Genomic DNA, 19,783 nt, shown 5'->3' on the forward strand with positions numbered 1-19,783 from the left:
AAATAAGTTATCACTAAGATGCATATGTTATAAAAGATTATTAGATTTGCATCTCGTTCTTTAATAATATTGCACAACTGAAATCACGCTCAATGCGCGTGCATATTTCTACATATTATTCTAATAACCTGAAACTACAACGGTTTAAAAATGTCCAAAAAGTACTGTACTTTAACGTCGTTGCAAGTATAGGAGACATTGATATTGTTCTTATAATTAAAAAAAGAAGATATTTCGATGTTTCGGCACACATAGCTAACCATCAAGCCAATCAATAGGTGAAAACATTTTATTTGCTGTAAAAGATGTTCTCTATAACAACATTTACTTAATCATAACTAACAACTAAATCTGCTTTGAAATGTTACACAAGTTCGCACTCTTTAAGACAATAGTAGACATCAATAAACTTGGCCGAAAATATTTACATCTACTGAGGTATACCAATGTCCATGTCCAATTATGACACATAACACATATCGCCGGTCCACAGTCTGTGCTATAGACCAGTCCAATGTTCAATTTTAAATTTTGCTGTTCTGATATCATGTAATATGCCAGCCATACCGGAAATGTTACAACTTACATATGATAGTCTGAATAAGAAGCACAGTATAAGATGTTAGATCATGCCGACATATGAGTAAGTTAAACTATTAAGTGGCGAGCCGCCACATGTACATATACATTATATATTGTAATATCAAAGTAGTTTAAACTAAAAGCATTTAATATAAAGATAAATCCACTAACATTTTCAGTTTGATAAGTTATAAATATGATAAAAATATTACACAACTAAAATTCTTCTATTTCATATCAAATAGGTATTGCGTGATTAACGCGGTAAATCTATTTGTCATATGTACATGTATATCATGTAGATTATGTAAACGTGTTATTGTAATTATATATACAGACTAGAACTATCCGAAGTAAAAAGTTTTTGGTTTTATAACAATAACTCACAAATAAAGATGTTTTTCTTACAGTTTGAAAATGGAAAAAAGTTCTAGAAGTACTTCATTTATTTACACTGAACTAAAATGCACAATTTTATAAAGGTTCTACATGAAATGCTGTAATATAACCCTTAATATGAAACATTTCTGCTGTACATTTTTCATGAAACATTGTCAACATTTTTGTCTACTCACATGATCTATCTTTGCATTATAATAAACTCATATTCAGAGTCACAATTTCTTTGTAATAAATTGAAAACATAATATATATTCCTTTGGCACACGGAATAAATTCGTTTTCTCTCTAACATACTGGTATGCAGATGCTTCTTGTTTTTTATCAGGCATACTGTATATATCTCTAATATCCATGCGGCGTGTTGTTACCGTTACTACTAGTGGTAGTGCAGGAAGACTGTCTATAAACTTGTACCACGTGGTCATACTCATTGTTACACTGCGAAGTGTTATTTTTTTCAGGTTCTTCATATCACACGGACGTGCTATAATATTGTCAGTAAAAGTAAAGTTCTCTAACGTTAGAGTACTGAGACTGACTAATGATAACAGCAGTCTGGTAAGACTTTCAGTATTAGTTTCGTCAGAGCAGATAAAATAACACTCCAGCTCGAGATGTTTTAATTTATCTGCTTTATATAGATTGTTACACACTTGTTTCATCGTGTCAGCACTTGTAATGTTAAGCTTACATGTTTCTAGATTGTCAGTGTTACAACTGACCATACTGAATGAACTCGAGAAAAAATCAACATGTTGAAGTTGTTTATGTTTTGCTAGGTCTATCATGTGGTAATCTCGTTTACTACAAGAAATACCGAGCGATATATGTTGAAGACTTGTAGTCTGCTCTAGGAATTTACACAACGACACACTATCATCATGCGTTAAACCACTTCTTCCAAAGGGCCCGGAGTCCATCTGGAGGGAAATTAATTGTCGCATTTTCGGTAACATTGAAACAAGACGCGTTATCATTATAATATCATTGTCTGTAATTCCCAAATGGATAGTTTCAAGCGTGCGAACATTTGTCTCAAGTATTGTAGTAACTTCATTTTTAATCCTCTCGTTAATACCCCTCTGAAGTGTAAATTTAATTACCTTTAATTGATCACATTTTACTAAATGTTTCACGGCACAATAAAATTTTTCTTTATGATCATCTTTCTTATAACTTAAAGGTGGTATCAGGCTGGATAGACTGTCTACTATTTCTATAGATAGAACATTTTCAAAAACAATATTATGAACATAACTTAGCAAACCCGTTGAAGGGTCAACGTAAAGATCGGCAATATAAACACGTAATCGAGCATTTTGTGTAATCGACATAGCTGCTTCAATGCACTTTAAAATGAACGCTTGAATATTATTGATCAATGTACGATGATCTAGACTCATTTGACGACGACCCTTAACCACCATTTTGTCAACAATTGTTATGTTATAGAAATATTCACTAATATTTGTCAACAAGCGTGGTTCTAATCCACAAAGTATTATTAACACGGTTGACTGTTCTAAAATATCAACAACTGTTTTGCAACTACCGAAGTATTTCCTTACGCACTTTTCGCAGACATCTTTAAGATCATGTTCATCCTTCTGCGATTTTAGCATTTCTCTGAACTGACTAGCTATATACACTGCAGCTAGATATTCTTGCATTGATTTGTGAAAAAAGGAAATTGATGATTGTATACTTTCAGTCAAACTTACGTTTCGCTCTTCTTTTAAAATGCCACTGACCAAACAGTCCTTTATCACATCACGTGGTATGTTCAACTGGGTAAGTGTTGAACTACTGAACGTCAGTGTGGTTTCTTTATTTTTGTCAAACAAGGTTTCGTACGCTAAATATGAAAGGTACTTCGTCACATGTGTATTTCTACTGGTAGTATTGATAGCATACAGTTGGTCTTGACTTTCAGAAGTCCCAAGTGTTTTCCACTCTAGAAAGAGGTCTAACATACTTCTGTATATAGCACACTTCGAATTATCTTTGAGTTTATTATGAAACCATAGAGAAATAAGTTGTTGCAAGACCAATGGTGTATGGCTAATGTCGGACACTTGTCTACTTCGAAGATCAGTTATACACTCCTCTGCATTTTTACTTTTTTGATAGATGTCATTTAATGTTTCGATTGTTTTCTTAGTGAATTTTTTTATTTCATACCTATCAATTCCATTTAGTTTGATTTTTTTATCTACCTCAATACAACTTAGTGGCAGAGCATCAAATTTCCATTGTCTTGAAGTTGTAATAATAGTATAGTCCGTATCGAGCTCACGTCCTGGAAGTCCTGGGGTAAGAAACTGTGAAATATGTTTTCTTTCTGGGTCCCATTCGTCGAGACCGTCAAGAATTATAAGACATGCACTGGAGTCATTTCGTAAAATATCTCTAAGCGCAGGATCACTGTAAGATTTCTTTAACATATTTTCTATACTGTCACAGTCAGAAAAATGTCGAAGTGAAATATAAAATAAGAATTTAAAGTGTTTCATTTCTTTCACTATGTCAGGCACGTCTAAACTGTATTCCTGATACTGATGAGCGATAACCCAGAAATGTACCAGCATTTTACAAAACGTGGTTTTCCCTGTGCCAGCTTCTCCGATTACGTAGATATTTTTTGCGGACCTTTCTTTATTTCTGAATATTTCGTCCATTGAAATCTTAACTTCTTCCCATTCATTAGACTCTTCATTTTTTTCGTCAGACGCTTCTTTCTTTACTTCTACAGTCATCCAGGGAGGAACATACATTTCACTTACATTCCTTCGATCTTTATGTAGGCGGGGCAGCGGAACAATCTTTCTAATGTGTATTTCATATAGTTTGACCAGTTTCATCTGCAAGTCTTCAAAACACAATAGCAATTATATGTTTGCATTCGATTAGTATAATTATTCTAAACATATGAACATTTAATACTCAACAGTTACCGAACTGCGGAATATAATCTACCTGGTCTATAAATTCCCTAAAATATTGGTGTACACAAAACAGAATACGTCTACATGTTTTATATAAGTAAATTTCTGTCTGCAGTTTAAATACTGTTTCATAAATATGCAATACTTTTTTTAAACCATCACGCGTTCATACTGAAATTCTACCATTTAACCAGACTGCAGTGCATTTAAGCACCGTCTAGACTAAAGCCGCAACCTGATCAATAATGTTCAATATTATTGTGTTCAAAGGATTGTATTTTGAAAACTTCGTGCCGCTCAATTTGCATTAACAAATGCATTGAAAAATTTGTTGCGATGCAATACAAATGTACAATATGAAATCATCCGAAAACAAATGATACCAAGGTGAATCCATATAACATTACATTAATACGTGCAGTGTAAACCGAAATGATATATTGTAAGTTGACGCTGTCTAATCAACAAAAGATTTTAAGACTTTCAAGTGGTTTGATATATTTTCTTATATATGATCGTTCAGATACGCGGGAGTTTAAAAAAATAAAATCTCAGCATCTGAATGATTGACCGTGATAAATAAGACGACAAACTTGCATGTTCAATTGAATATTGTAGAAAAAATATGCTGGGTTTCATTTATCCGCGTAGTAATGAAGTGGACGTCATGCTGCAATTTGACGTCATAATTAACATTATAATGCTCTCTTAGCGGTCCGCGCGTCAACCATTGTTTATCTTGGAACTTACAGAGCTTCACTTTCTTTTTTGTTGAGCTGGCAATCAGATCGATATATGTTAGAATGCATACTGAAATCGCTATTTGTTAATCAGACTTGTGTATTAAAACTTGACGCCAACTTTAAGACGTTTATCGCAACATGAATTCATGCGGTGTGAAATGAAACGATTCTAGTGGCGCCGTCTTATGCATAATGACACCATGCATTCTAATTCTGAGCGACGTATAAAAAATTGATGTCATTCATCCCAATATGAAGCCGTTTAACGAAACATGTGAATATGCATTGTAAAAGAAAGCGATTCGTTACAACTTGACGCCGTGTAATGAATCTTTGAAAATCAGTCTGTCATTATGACTTAGAAGAGGCACTTCCAAAGCTCTAACATGTTTTTAACTTTCACCCTGAAATGTAATATAAAAATAATATTTTGGTTCGTGGAATAAAGTCTGGATTAGGCGTACGGAAATGAAAATCATTTTATGAATTAATAGAGACCTGTGGGTAAATTTATTACAATGGCACTGTTGCTATATTTCTAAGGTCAAAATATGATATTAAAGCATATCACCCACTAAACAATTCAAAATAATGTCTTAAATTAGCGTGAAATGTCCGGTCCACTTTAATCATGGTGAAATATCTCAAAAATAAACACACGGACCTATACATTTTATTTCACCAAATTATAGAGCATGTATTTATTTATAACTGTGAGAAGTTTCATCAAAATCTACATTGTAGAAAAATTTCAATTCGCGAAAATGTAATGAAAATTATGATTTTCCCATAGACTCCCATTATGAAATATTGCGTTATGTTTAAATTTTTCAATTCAGTCTAGCAAAAAATCAAGCACACGACCCTATCTTTTTTTATGTGCTGAATTTTCTAGGTATATATGAAGTTTTGAAAAATCAAAGTTTATTCAAATTCTACATTGTAGAAAAAAAGTCGATCCAAACGTGCAGAACTACCTTAAAGAAAAATACTGAAGAAATAGCAGTTTTTGAACAAACTAAACGTATGTAAAGCCTTTTCAATTTTATTCAACATTCTAACATGGTTCGATTTGATTTCCAGTTAAACAAAGAAGAAAATCAAGCTCTGTATATTCTGCGATAAACAATGGTTGACGCGCGGGCCGGTAAGAGAGCATTATGACGTCAATTATGACGTCAAATAGACGCATGACGTCCGATACATTACTCCTCGCGTAAATGAAGTCAAGTATTATATTTATTAAAATATATCAATGAGCATGTTAGAATGAAAACAATCAAGGCCTTCTTGTGATTTATCGTCTAATTTACCACGGTTCATCGTTCAGATGCTTCAGTATTTAACCACTCGGGCTAACGCCCTCGTGGTTCAATTCCTACGCATCTGAACTCTGAACCGTTGTAAATCAGACGATAAACCACTCGAAGGCCTTGATTATTTGTTAATTATATACACTGTTTTGTGATATTCAAGATACATTTATGAATTTCCTTATTTATTTACGAATATCACAATTGGTGATATTAATAATCTCATTTATGGATATTACATGATACCATTATTATATCATGATATTGTAAATTATATCTTATATCACTAAGGGTATTTGTAGACACGAATGATTTATGGACAATGTTTGATAACTAGATATTTTAAAAACGGTAAATGATATCCTTATCTTAATATTATGATATCTTTAACTCTGTTTCATAATATCCATGGATGAACTTTGGATATCAAAAAATGACAATTAAGATGATAAAAGTAAAATTAAGGATATCATGAATAAATCGATTTTGTGCTATTAATTAATCTTAAGATATCATCTAATGATATTAAATAAACCATGGATATCAATTTTTTGAGAATTCATCAAAAAGATAATTGATATCCAAAATCAAAAACGATATTTAATATGTTCAAGGACACTATTGCGTTTGAACTACTGATTTCTGTAATTGATATCATTAACTACATCATATTTTAAGATGCAACAAAATACATAAATGGATTTCAAAAAATGAATAAAGGATATCATAAAATGAATTTAGGATATCACAAAATATTTTAAAAAGATTAAAACGACGCCATCTGTAAATTCTGAAAGAAATTACCTGTTTTTTCGCTGTTAGTCACAGCTTCTTTTGTAGTCTCAGCGGTATTCGTCATCGACCCTTCAATCAAGTTTTTGTGACTCTGTATTAAATCATTTTAAAAGTCCTGTTATCTCTAGTTTAAAGGCCATGTTTACATCATAGATAAGCACAAACACACTTGCAAGAATGCAAGAATGAATTTTCACATTGATATAAAGGAATATCAAGTAGATGAAACAGTAGTCTTTCTGAACAGCTGAATTCATCATTTAGCATTTGGACTTTTTAAAAGAAAATGCTCTGCATATTCAACAAGGCACCCACATTGGTTGTTTGGTTCAATTACGTAACATATAACTGTTACGATTTCTACACTGAATTCTCGGTCTACTCTGCACATCAAAGAAAGGACATCTTCCGTGTTACAAACAGGGAAATTCATAATAGTTTTCAAAATTATTTTAAAACCTATTTTTTTAAAGGATAACGACTGCAGATTCCAAATGTCTACAATAAGATATTTCCATAGATATACAGCAGACAGATTCTAGATATAGTTATATAATCATTATGTTTTAATCTTTTTATTAACATCGATTTAGCTGTATTTTGTTTACTTTTTTACAGAAACATATATTTCTATTTTGTATACATTTAACAGAAACAAATGTTTGTGTCTTTTCGTAAAATAAATAGTTTAATATTCTGCCTATGGAAAATACTTGTAAAAACAATAAATACAGGAAAATACAAAATTTAACCCTAAATAAGACCTAAAACAAATATGAAAGTTCATTTTGTAGCCAATATATAACAGTTATTTGAAATAATGTTCTATATAATAAAGGTATTTATTTGATAACTTCACCATACTGAAATTCAGATTAGGATTCAAATCCAGATTGAGATGTGTTTTTTCGTTTGAAATGGTCTAGTGCAACTTTACTTTAATATTTTACCTCTAACTGCAGCTCTGCTTCTTTAAGTTTCTGCTCTAGTTTTTCTGTTGCTTGCTTTTCGATATCGATTCCTTTCTGTTCAATTTTCAATTTTGACTCCTCTTCTTTTATCACCAATTCCTTTTTAATGCGATGCCCTGTCTGCTCGAGTTCAGCTTCTTTCATCACCACTTCTTTTATTATTTTCTGTCCCGTCTGTTCGAGTTCAGCTTCTTTCATCGCCAAATCCTTTCTGATTTTCTGTCCCGTCTGCTCGAGTTCAGCTTCTTTCATCACCACTTCTTTTATTATTTTCTGTCCCGTCTGTTCGAGTTCTGCTTCTTTCATCGCCAAATCCTTTTTTATGTTCTGTCCTGTCTGTTCGAGTTCTGCTTCTTTCATCACTAACTCTTTACTTATTTTTTGTCCTGTCTGATTGAGTTCTGCCTTGATAACTGAACCCTTCCCCTCAATATCGTGTTTTCCTTCGTCAACTGTAGTCCTAAGTTTGTTTCCTGCGTCGACTATCATCTGTTCAAGTTCTTTTTCCTTTTCATTAATTGCAGCCATCGCAACACGACGAATTTCGGCTTCGTCAGTAGTTGATATAATGAAATCCTCGTGCTTTAGCTGTAAAAATTGACCGAATTATGTAAAAAATATCAAATGTTCTCAGAGTAGATATCTATACGCATATAAATAAGCTATTCTTTTTAAGAGAGATGAGATAACATTCGTGTAAAGGACGAATAACTCAAATCCTACTGCCGACCATACAGTCATTGTTTTACCTTTTATCGATATAAAAGACATGTCAAGTAAGAAAATCAGTTGATTTCTGTTATTTGTTAGGTAATATGTGTGCGAAATATCCATGGTTTTGCTAATATAACCTACATATATGTAGTAAAATATTTCAATGCAATATGCACACTAAGAATAAATGTACAATACTTCACGTTTAATTTACTGATTGCCACCACTAAACACATAAGGTGAGGCCTAAAAAAATGTGTTTGTTTCCTGTAACATGCTGAAAAAAATGGGGGTCGTAGGTAGGAATTTTTTTTTTTTTTTTTTTTTTTTTTTAGTAGGTGTCAGAACATTTCAGTGTTTAGTAACCTTACTATTGCCGATTAACTAGTAATCAAATAAAATTGTTGAAAATTTGCTCCCGCCTTTCAATAACAGATGTTGTTCATACAAGTTTTTTTCTACACTGATTCCTTTTGTTCAGTAAACATTGTGTAACAGGCAAAGTTCATAGTTTTGCAGACAGACATAGCTTCGGGCCGTTTTTGCCAATTAGAGATTTTCGGGGCCACAATTAATCTTTTGTCGCAAATGGCTCAAGTGCAACCGACAGCGTGACCCCTGAACAAGTGGTACAAACATGATAATAGGCTGCTCTTCTACGAATTGTTTATCAATTAACGTTTACACACTGATCAATAAACACCTTTCATAATGAAGGACATTATCGTACTAAATACAAACCGCGAGATGACCACGTGTCAGTCGGCGCGTGGCGTGATTGACATCTGTCAGTAGCTAATTAGTATATGACGCTCCGCCTACTGCTATACTTCCGCTTGTGGCGGCGAACAGTATTGAAATTCACTGAGATTTTGATTGACAAGGGGCAGAACTTTTGAACTCGATATGCATCAAAGAAAACTTCTCGATTTTCGCGGGTGAAAACCCGGAACCTCGAGTCTACCGACAAACAGGCTTTTCGCCATGTTGTTTCATGTCGACGGAACAAGGAACATTCGTTACTATGCGCGACGAGGTCGGGTACAACTAAATTATCCCTCCCTATAATCAATAAAGATATGATCAGAATCTCGAATTTCGGCCCATAAAAAAATTGCGGTCGGCGGTAAAAACTTACGGTCGGTCGGGTTACAGGAAACAGACATATTTTTTTTAGGCCTGACCATATAAGTTTGACACTTTACTACATTTTAGGCCGCTTTGTATATTGTGTAAGCATCGACTTGGTTTGTCGGACTGCATTCAATGTCATTGAAAAAATGAGAACAAAAGTGCAGATATATCTATGATCTTTCATAAATAAATACATAAAACTCTGAAAATGAAACTGTAGACAGAGCTTTAACATAAAACGTATATTTTAATTACATAAGAAATGGCTATATTTCAACAATCAGTTTCCTATTTAATCAGCTTTGATGTTATCAAAACTTTGTGTATCTGTTAATTATATGCATTACTAATTTTTTATTTTTTATTTCTTACACGACTTCCGTATGTATTCTATAATGCTTGAAAGATAGCCTGCCCTTTTAATTTGAATTTTCCTGAATTTCTCCAATGATTCAATACGATCATCAGAATGATTTGATAGAACAAAATATTGATAATACAATTGTTTTCGAATTACATGTTGTCAGATGTTCGGTATATGCAAATGGATCACTATCAAAGTATAATGTTATTAATAAATTGATTTCAAATTTGCCTTGTTACTTGCTGACGGTTAGTCGTATTGACAAGGCTTGACGCCAGTGTGAAATCACATGATTTAAGGCAAATATTATTCAACTTAAAAATATTGGCTAGAATTCAAATATACCAATATGATTCTAGCAACAAGGTGGCCATGAGTTTAGTTGCTTGCTTGGACAAACTTGTTTGTTTTAGCTTCACTGACAAAAAATTGGTGAGTAGGTCATGGTTAAGATTATTCAAGATAACTACTGCAATTTGTTTAAAAATTAAACTGGTGGTTCAAGTTTCTTTGCTTAGCTTAAAAAAACAAGAAGGTAGGTCAGTAGTTCAGGATTAAGAATATTAAAGATGAGTATTGAAATCAGTATCAAAAGTTATAAAAACGGTACAAATTTCTATGCTGTACCTTCAAAACAAGAAAATAGGTCAGTAGGTTATGATTAATTTGTTAGGTTTAACGTCGCACCGACACAATTATAGGCCATGTGGCGACTTTCCAGCTTTGATGGTGGAGGAAGACCCCAGGTGCCCAAAGTCAGCGAACTTAACCACTCGGCCACGGAGGCCCCTAGGTCATGATAAAGCAATTCAAGATGAATATTGAAATCTTTATCAAACATGCTTGAGGTCCAAATTTCTTTGCCAATGCACCAAAAGCAAATAAATCTATGTAAAACAAGGACCACCCGGGCGTGGCCTATATTGAACCCAGGGTCATGATTTGAAGATTCTTGGTAGAGAACCACTAGAGCATAACACATACTAAATATCTAAGCAATTGGTCTTACGGTTTAAGACAAGAATGTTTTTTAAATGATTTTCCCTGTACAAGAGTCTATTTAAACCATGTGCCCCCCCGCCCCCCCCCCCCCCGAGCCGGGGTCATATTTAATCCTAGGGAGATAATGTGCCCTATGTAAGCCTTTGTAAACCATTGTACCCCCAGGGCGGAGCCATATTCGAGCCTAGGGAGATAATTTGAACAAACTTGGTAGAGAACCATTAGATGATTCTACATACCAAATGCCAAAGCCCTAGGCCCTGTGGTTTTGGACAAGAAGATTTTCAGAGTTGTTTCCCTTTATAAGTATATAATAAATAATGTGACTCAAGGGCGGGGCCATATTTGATCCTTGGGGTATGATTTGAACAAACTTGATAGAGGACCATTAAATGATGCTACATACCAAATATCAAAGCCCAAGGCCCTGTAGTTTTGGACAAGACAATTTTCAAAGTTTTTCCCTATGTTAGTCTATGTTAACCATGGGACCCCCTGGGCAGAGCCATATTCGAGCATCGGGGAATAATTTGAACAAAATTGGTAGAGGACCATTAGATGATGCTACATACCAAATGCAATAGCCCAAGGCCCTGTGGTTTGGAACAAGAAGATATTCAAAGTTTTTTCCCAATATAAGTCTATATAAACAATGTGTCTACCGGGACAGGGCCATATTTGACTCTAGGGGAATGATTTTGACAAACTTGGTAGAGAACCACTAGATGATGCTACATACCAAATATCAAACTCATAGGCCCGTGGTTTTGGACAAGAAGAATTTCAAAGTTTTTCCCATATATATGTCTATATAATGCATGGGACCCCCGGGGCGGAGCCATATTCAATCCTATGTGGATAATTTGAACAAACTTGGTATAGGACCATAAGATGATGCTAAATACCAAATCCCAAAGCCCTAGGCCCTGTGATTTAGACAAGAGGATTTTCAAAGTTTTTCCCTATATAATTCTATGTAAACCATGTGACTCCTAGGGCGGGGTCATATTTGACCCTATGGGGATAATTTGAACAATCTTGGTAGAGGACCACTTGATGATGTTACATACCAAATATAAAAGCACTATGACCTGTGATTTTGGACAAGAAGATTTTTATTTTTTCCTTCAGGTTGCCATGCAACAAGTATGAAATTCAATTCTTGAGAACAAATTTAAGAAAACTATCCATGGAACATCCCTGTGAAGTTTCATCAAAATTGGCTTGGTGGTTTAGATATGTTGTTTAAAAGAAAGTGTGGACGGACGGACGACGAACGGACGGACGGACGACGGACGTTTAGCGATCACAATAGCTCACCTTGAGCACTTTGTGCTGAGCTGAGCTATAAATAAGCCAATTTTTATATTACTACGAGTTCATTTTTTAAGTATTTAAAAGTGTTGAATTCTACTGTAAACAAAATGCGGACACTATGAAATTCAATGGACAAGACTTGACCTTTTCTTTTAGACCAGTCAAAATGTTTGAAATCCGTAGTAATCCGTAGTAGCCCGGTTTTTCCGCACTGACCCTCATATTGGCTAAACAGAGTTTTTATTAGCTCTACCTATTTCACATAATGTGGCCGTTTATCCAATAACGTGTATAATATTGAAAAGTTTAATAAGAATCCATTACATCAACCAATTTGAAAATACTATGTACATATCACCGTGCATGTGGTCCATGCATGTGGTCCAAATTTGAAAGCTGTAGCTTGAGAAATGTGAAAGTAAGTCACAAGATCAATTTCAAGGTCAAAGTTCATTTTGGTAAACAAAACTATGCATGAGGTCCAAATTCGAAGCCTGTATCTTGAGAAATGTGAAAGTAGGTCACTAGGTCAATCTGAAGATCAAAGTTCATTTCGGTACACAAAATTATGCATGTGGTCCAAATTTGAAGGCTGTAGATTAAGAAATGTGAAAGTAGGTCACTAGGTCAATGTCAAGGTCAAAGTTTTTTCGGTACACAAAACTATGCATGTGGTCCAAATTTGAAGGCTGTAGCTTGAGAAATATGCAAGTAGGTCACTAGGTCAATGTCAAGGTCAAAGTTTTTCGGAACACAAAACTATGCATGTGGTCCAAATTTGAAGGCTTTAGCTTGATAAATGTGAAAGTAGGTCACTAGGTCAAAATCAAGGTTAAATTGCATTTCGAAACACAAAACTATGCATGTGGTTCAAATTTGAAGGCTGTAGCTTGAGAAATGTAAAAGTAGGTCACTAGGTCAACATCAAGGTCAAATTTTATTTCGGAACACAAAACTATGCATGTGGTCCAAATTTGAAGCCTGTACCTACAAAAATGTGAAAGTAGGTCACTAGGTCAATGTCAAGGTCAAATTTTATTTCGGAACACAAAACTATGCATGTGGTCCAAATTTGAAGACTGTAGCTACAAAAATGTGAAAGTAGGTCACTAGGTCAATGTCAAGGTCAAAGTTTTTTCGTTACACAATACTATGCAAGTGGTCCAAATTTGAAGGCTGTAGCTTGAGAAATGTGAAAGTAGGTCACTAGGTCAATGCCAAGGTCAAATTTCATTTCGGAACACAAAACTATGCATGTGGTCCCAATGTGAAGCCTGTACCTTCAAAAATGTAAAAGTCGGTCACTAGGTCAATGTCAAGGTCAAAGTTTTTTCCGGTGCACAAAATTATGCATGTGGTCCAAATTTGAAGACTGTAGCTACAGAAATGTGAAAGTAGGTCACTAGGTCAAGATCAAGGTCAACTCATGTCAATGTTCATCTTGCCACTCAAAATTATACATGTGGTCCAAATTTGAATGCTGTAGATTATTGACAAGAAGATTTTAAATGCTTTTCCCTATATAAGTCTATATGAACCATGTGACCCCCGGGGCGGGGCCATATTTGACCCTAGGGGGATAATTTGATCAAACTTGGTAAACAACCATGAGATGATGCTACATAACAAATATCAAAGCCCTAGGTTTTGTGGTTTGGACAAGAAGATTTTCAAAGTTTTTCCCTATATAAGTCTATGTAAACCAGGTGATCCCCAGGGCGAGGTCATATTTGACCCTAGGGGGATAACTTGAACAATCTTAGTAGAAGACCACAAGATGATGTCACATGCAAAATATCAAAGCCCTAGGTCCCGTGGTCTATATAAACCATGTGACCCTGGGGCGGGGCCATATTTGACCCCAGAGATATAATTTGAATCACCTTGGTAGAGGACCACCAGATGATGCTTCATATTAAATATCAAAGCCCTAGGCCCTGTGCTTTTGGACAAGAAGATTTTCAAAAAATTTTCCCTATATAAATCTATGTAAATTATAAAAATTAACAAAAAAAAAACAACATAACTCACTCATAAATTGTTGAACCAGTCTGATTATCAGGGGGACATAACTAGGGTACCAATACATCATTTTGACAAAGTTTGGTCAAAATCCCCCTAGTAGTTTCTGAGGAGATGCGATAACGAGAAATTGTTAACGGACGGACGGACGGACGGAATGACGGACCACGGACGCAGAGAGATTTTAATAGCCCACCATCTGATGATGGTGGGCTAAAATATATGCTCCAAACAATGATTTTCTTCAATGACAAATCACTGTTCGGGATTAGGTTATTTCTTAAACAAACGAGCTGTTACTACAATGATCTACTTCATCAGCCAACATACCTACTCAGCTTTCCATCTGGAACATTTCCTTGAGAAAATTGTTAATGCATTGACACACGAACAAAATTATTTTACCTCTTGCAGTTTTTTGACAGCATCTTTAGATTCTGGTGTGTGTTTAATTTCTTGTTCATCTTCCAACAGTTCTATCATATCATCAATATAACCGTTAACCTCAGTGTCTTCTAGTTCCATGCTATTAGAATGAAATATATCGTTTCTAGACTTGCGTACCTATATAATATAAGAACATACAAACTTTAACTGAAATTGATAATGACAAATAGTATGTACGAACAGCATCTCTGCAAAGTTTCTCAAATCTTATCATCTATATCTTGAGCAGATAATGGAAACAGGAGTGAAAACGTGCAACAAAGCGATTCTCACTGCTTGTACGTCACAATTATTTGACTGTAGCGCCTAACGCCATACATGTAGCGGTGCGATGTAAATGAATATGACACGGGACCTAACGTTGTCAAGGATAAAAGTGTTCGAATCAAAATGATATATCTCAAGCAGTGTTCTCTTAAAAAATATTGTTTTACATTATACATATCATTATATCAGTCGGACTGCGCCCTTGTGATAATGATTTCATTCAACAATAAAATCAGTTTGGGATACATAATTTCTCAAACAAGTGAATGGATTAATAATATTTACCCTTGTAAATACATCTGTGCCAGAAATCTTACACTTGATGTGTCGCTGAAAACCTTTATTGTTTATCAACACATGTAATAAGCCAGGACAGTCAAACTCATAAGCTTTTGTCTTTTTGTCATATCCCGGAGCATTTATGAAACATTTTGCTACAGACCATGGTTCAGTGCACCATTGACGTGCATCCGTGTTCTTCCAGTATGGCGCTGGAGGAGTTGATGCGTGGAGTTGAATGATTTCATCATAGATGGCGCCACATACATTGTTGGGACACAACTTTTTCCAGCCCGGACGCTGACAGTTACATTTAATTTGATCAAGAGGGCACTGCTTAGTTCTGGTTCGGACATGATTAGGCTGGAGAGTCCGTACATCGCAATGCCCACAAGCCACTGCTGAAAGACTGTGTGACATTTTAACTTTATTCAGGATATCAATATGTTGTTGTGTAGCCAGGTGGTCACAGAATGGTTCCAAGCCTTCTTTAACGTACTTTATACCAAGTCCAGCCTTCACCCAGTTTCTGTATTTGACATTTGCTAGTTCAGCTTTGTGCGCCATGTTTTATATCGACCTATAAAAGAGGAAAGTTGTTATCGTACTGGATCAAATTTTCACGTCTTTGATGGATGTTCGATGCAGCATGGACTGTGACTGCTAAATATAAAGTTTGCAAAAATGTCAAAAAGCCCGACCATTTAACAAACTGTATAGGCATATAAAACTTTAAGGAACTGGCAACTTTGATCGATTATCACTAGAGCATTACATAACAACAATAAACTACTGATCATTTGAATAAAATATTAATGTTTCTACCTCCGTATATAAGATGCATTATCTTAAAGATTTTCCGTCATACATGAAAACTTTTTGCACAGTTTTGTAACAAGAGACATGATGTTCAGAGTATTTTAATATAAATATATAGAAAATTATCCATTCATGTGTAATAACAATGATTATAATTATAGCAATAAAAGAAGTAACATAAAATTATATTCTTCACTAAAGGATGGAACTGATAAAATTATGACATGTAAACATTTTACAGCATGACTTTCAGTGTACACCAAATTGAAAAACAAAGAAAACGAAAATATACAATAATTCATCCTCATTACCACTTATCATTACATAGATTTTAAGCAATATTTTTTTTTTAAACTATAAAACGGAACATGTATACATTTCCATCAGGTATCATTCATTTACTTATATTTTGTAACTCTTTTCAAATTACTGCAGTGTCCTTGCATCCAAGATATTTTAGGAATGCTTTATTTTAAATATTTTAAGAAAGGACCTGGAGCTAAAACATAACCGCTGAATGTGTTATTAAAGAAATGGCATCCTCCTACTGTTGAGTTTGTGTTTTATATTGTAATACATGTACACATATAAATAAATTGATTTTTACAGGTTTTGTATCAAAGTTTAAAGGGCTTTTTTTATAATTTTGTTACATAATAAAAATGTACATCATTATTGTTTCAGGAAGCCTTATATACATTATGCATCTGTCAATATTTTGCCCGCCCGGGGGAGCGGCGGGCATACACGGGACTTATGACAGAAGACCATTCCCGACAGGCGGGAATTTGACAAACATTTGATGTACCAATCAGGCTCTAGGGTGGGATTTAGACAAAAAAGGTTGTCTCTAGGGTGGGGATTTAGACAACAAAATTTTTGAAATGTCAAATTCCCCTGGGTCAGCAAGGCGCCCCTCAACCCCCTCCCGCCCCCAAAGGGCAAAATATTGACAGGTGCATTATAAGCATACTGAAGCTTTAAATATATTTGGTAACTTACATCGACAACATTGATATAGTGGTCACCTGTCTATAGTGGTTATTTTCAGACAGTCCCTTCGGTGGCCAGACAGGCGAGACCATCAAAATTATGACGCGTAAGGCACGCGGCCATATTGACTGTTTTGAAGGGCGTTTTTGTTACTATTTAAAGAGGCACCACAAAATAACTGTATTCTTTTGTATTTCCATGATGGTAATTATAACATGCTTTGCATGAAGGAAATGAGAAATAACAATTACCTAGCTACAATTTGACAATGACATATATAAGGCCAAGACAATGTGTTCAATGTCTTAAAATGTTATTGAATTAATATAGCAATATGTACATAAAGTACAATATTTAGTTAAAATTTCAATCACATTTTGTTTTAACAGTGTAAGGTAGTTATTCCTCTGTATTCTGTTATATTTTATCATTTACAGTTCTTAAACGTATAATGTTGACGGGGAAAGAAAATCCTGAGGGTATTGTGTTTGCGTAGGTTTCACTATAGTCGCAGTTTATAAAACGTGACAGGCATGGAAAATATTTGTATGCACACAGTATTAGATCTATATAATGATTATCTGAAACCAAAGTACAATGATAAAAGAATCTAACCGAAATTGATACAGTTTAAAAACTGGGTATATGTCCTTGCGTGATCACCCTATTGTGCGATCCACATTTTTAGACAGATGTATAAATATAGATAAAGATGTTTTTTCATACTACACTAGATTATGTTCACTTGTCTTTACTTTAGAATTAAATTTGGAGTCTGCTATTGTCTATTGATTTAAGTCTGCTTACTGCTAGAAATATGCCACTCCTTTGAACTCCTTGATAAATGTTTATCGAGCATTTTGGTATTAACAATTCAGGCAATGTAGCCTCTTTGAATTATCGTTTGGAAAAACAAAATGTGGAGTAAAGAATAGAGACATACAACTTCAGAATATATAATAGGTCACATAATATGACTGATGCAAGTAAGAAGAAGGAGTGCAACCACGAACAGCATTGACGCATTATCATTATCAATTTCAGAACCTTTCTAAACCCAGAGCTGAAGCATAAAAACAAAGAAGTAATACGACGTATATTATCATTGCATTGAAAAAAAACTATACTAAATTTTAAGGTCTACGTTATTTTGTTAATACGCAATTACGTAGTAGGAATTTTATGACGAAATACTTGCGTCAGAAGACAGAATTTACACATGCATGAGCACCCGAAAACAATTAGTTCTTATAATCCCAAGTTAAATGTACTTTTGGTTGAATTTTCTCTTTGTTATTATTTTGCGCCATGTGTAACTATGTTTAAAGCAATTTTAACCAGTTTTTAAATCGACACAATAGTCGAATTGGAAATGTTATAACTGAGAAAATAAATACTCGCGCTAAATGTGTCTTTCAGAAATAAAATGATTGACGTTTCTTTATGTTCTCCGAGGTTACTGTTTTTCTGATTTATCATAGAAACAATGCTGCATTGCGCGCCAGAATCATGCATTCAACAATGAACGATTGGCAAAAGCAATCAAATTGCCTGTACTCATGGATTAGAACTTATTTCTATGTCAATTATAAACATCTCTGATCTGTTTAATTTGTAAACAATGTATTATGTGACTGTTTGTATTTGATATAAATCTCGGTAAAACTGAGCCTCAACCTATTTAATATAAACAAGTGTAGGCGAAAAAATAAGTAAGATATATTTTACCTCAAACTGTTGTATATCCAGGACTCATTTCCGCCATGATGAAAAGCCGAAAATGAATCAGTGTTTACACTAGCGCGTGAACTTCAAATACAATAATCAGTATTTCAACATTATCTGGGACAATAATGATAATGACAAGATAACGTTTAGGTCTTATTAAGCGACAATGTACGGTTGGAGTTTTCTGTCCAAAACGACGTAGTTAAATACTTTGTTAATAAGAGTTTATATTGGAATTGAAGTTTTAGTTGTATGATCAGCTTATCAAGTTAACATATTATGACACTGTTTCATGTGTCTAACTCGCTATAATGGCAAATCACTATATGAGCCGCACCGTGAGAAACCTAGCATAGTGCATTTGCGACCATCATGGATTCAGATCAGCCTGTGTATCCGCACAGTCTGGCCAGGATACATGCTGGTCGCTTTCAAAGCCTATTACAATTGGAGAAACAATTAACGACCAGGATGGATCCTGATCAGACTGCGCGGATTCGCAGGCTGGTCTGTTTCCATGCTGCTCGCAAACGCACTATGTTGGTTTTCACGCGTCGCGGCTCAATTATCTCTAAGTAATTGTTTTGAAATTTTTGATAAGTATTGATTTAAACAGTACACAATTGAGGATCCAAACAAACGCTTAAAGGTACATTTATATATACACAATAACACTTGCAATAAGAACAATTAAGTACTAAAATGTAAAGAGTACCGTCTGTGGGCGCTAACGCTTACCTGTTCCGAGGTCTAATCACTTGGAAAACGTTATGATTTTTTAAAATATGATTGAAGATATTGAATAAAAGTGTCGATTTAATTCATATTGCGCTCTTTCCATATACAAACTGTCATGCAAAGTATCATGCACATTTTTTGACTGACGGAGGGGACATGTAACAAACGTGTAACACTTATAAGGAGTAGAAAGAAAAAAATATTACAT

General features: G+C 34.4%; 1 protein-coding gene across 1 annotated transcript; it reads right to left on the reverse strand.

The window, feature by feature from the left end:
* Nucleotides 1-266: 266 nt before the first annotated feature.
* Nucleotides 267-18,929, reverse strand: LOC128549108 (uncharacterized). The gene is made up of 6 exons (XM_053525364.1): nt 18,838-18,929; nt 15,304-15,877; nt 14,710-14,868; nt 7,731-8,339; nt 6,790-6,871; nt 267-3,853 (listed from the first exon to the last, which is right to left on the reverse strand). Exons 2-6 carry the CDS (start codon nt 15,862-15,864, stop codon nt 1,197-1,199), a joined length of 4,068 nt encoding a protein of 1,355 aa, XP_053381339.1. The 5' UTR covers nt 15,865-15,877; nt 18,838-18,929; the 3' UTR covers nt 267-1,196.
* Nucleotides 18,930-19,783: the final 854 nt, after the last annotated feature.

The sequence above is a fragment of the Mercenaria mercenaria genome, chromosome 15, assembly GCF_021730395.1.
Source record: "Mercenaria mercenaria strain notata chromosome 15, MADL_Memer_1, whole genome shotgun sequence".
In the NCBI taxonomy this organism is placed as follows: Eukaryota; Metazoa; Mollusca; class Bivalvia; order Venerida; family Veneridae; genus Mercenaria; species Mercenaria mercenaria.

Coding starts and splice junctions, on each gene's coding strand:
- LOC128549108 (XM_053525364.1), bottom strand. CDS start 15,864: ATGGCGCACAAAGCTGAACTAGCAAATGTCAAATACAGAAACTGGGTG. Junction 8,340..14,709: donor CTGTCAAAAAACTGCAAGAG/GTAAAATAATTT, acceptor CAATTTTTACAG/CTAAAGCACGAGGATTTCAT. Junction 3,854..6,789: donor GACTAACAGCGAAAAAACAG/GTAATTTCTTTC, acceptor TGTGTTTTGAAG/ACTTGCAGATGAAACTGGTC.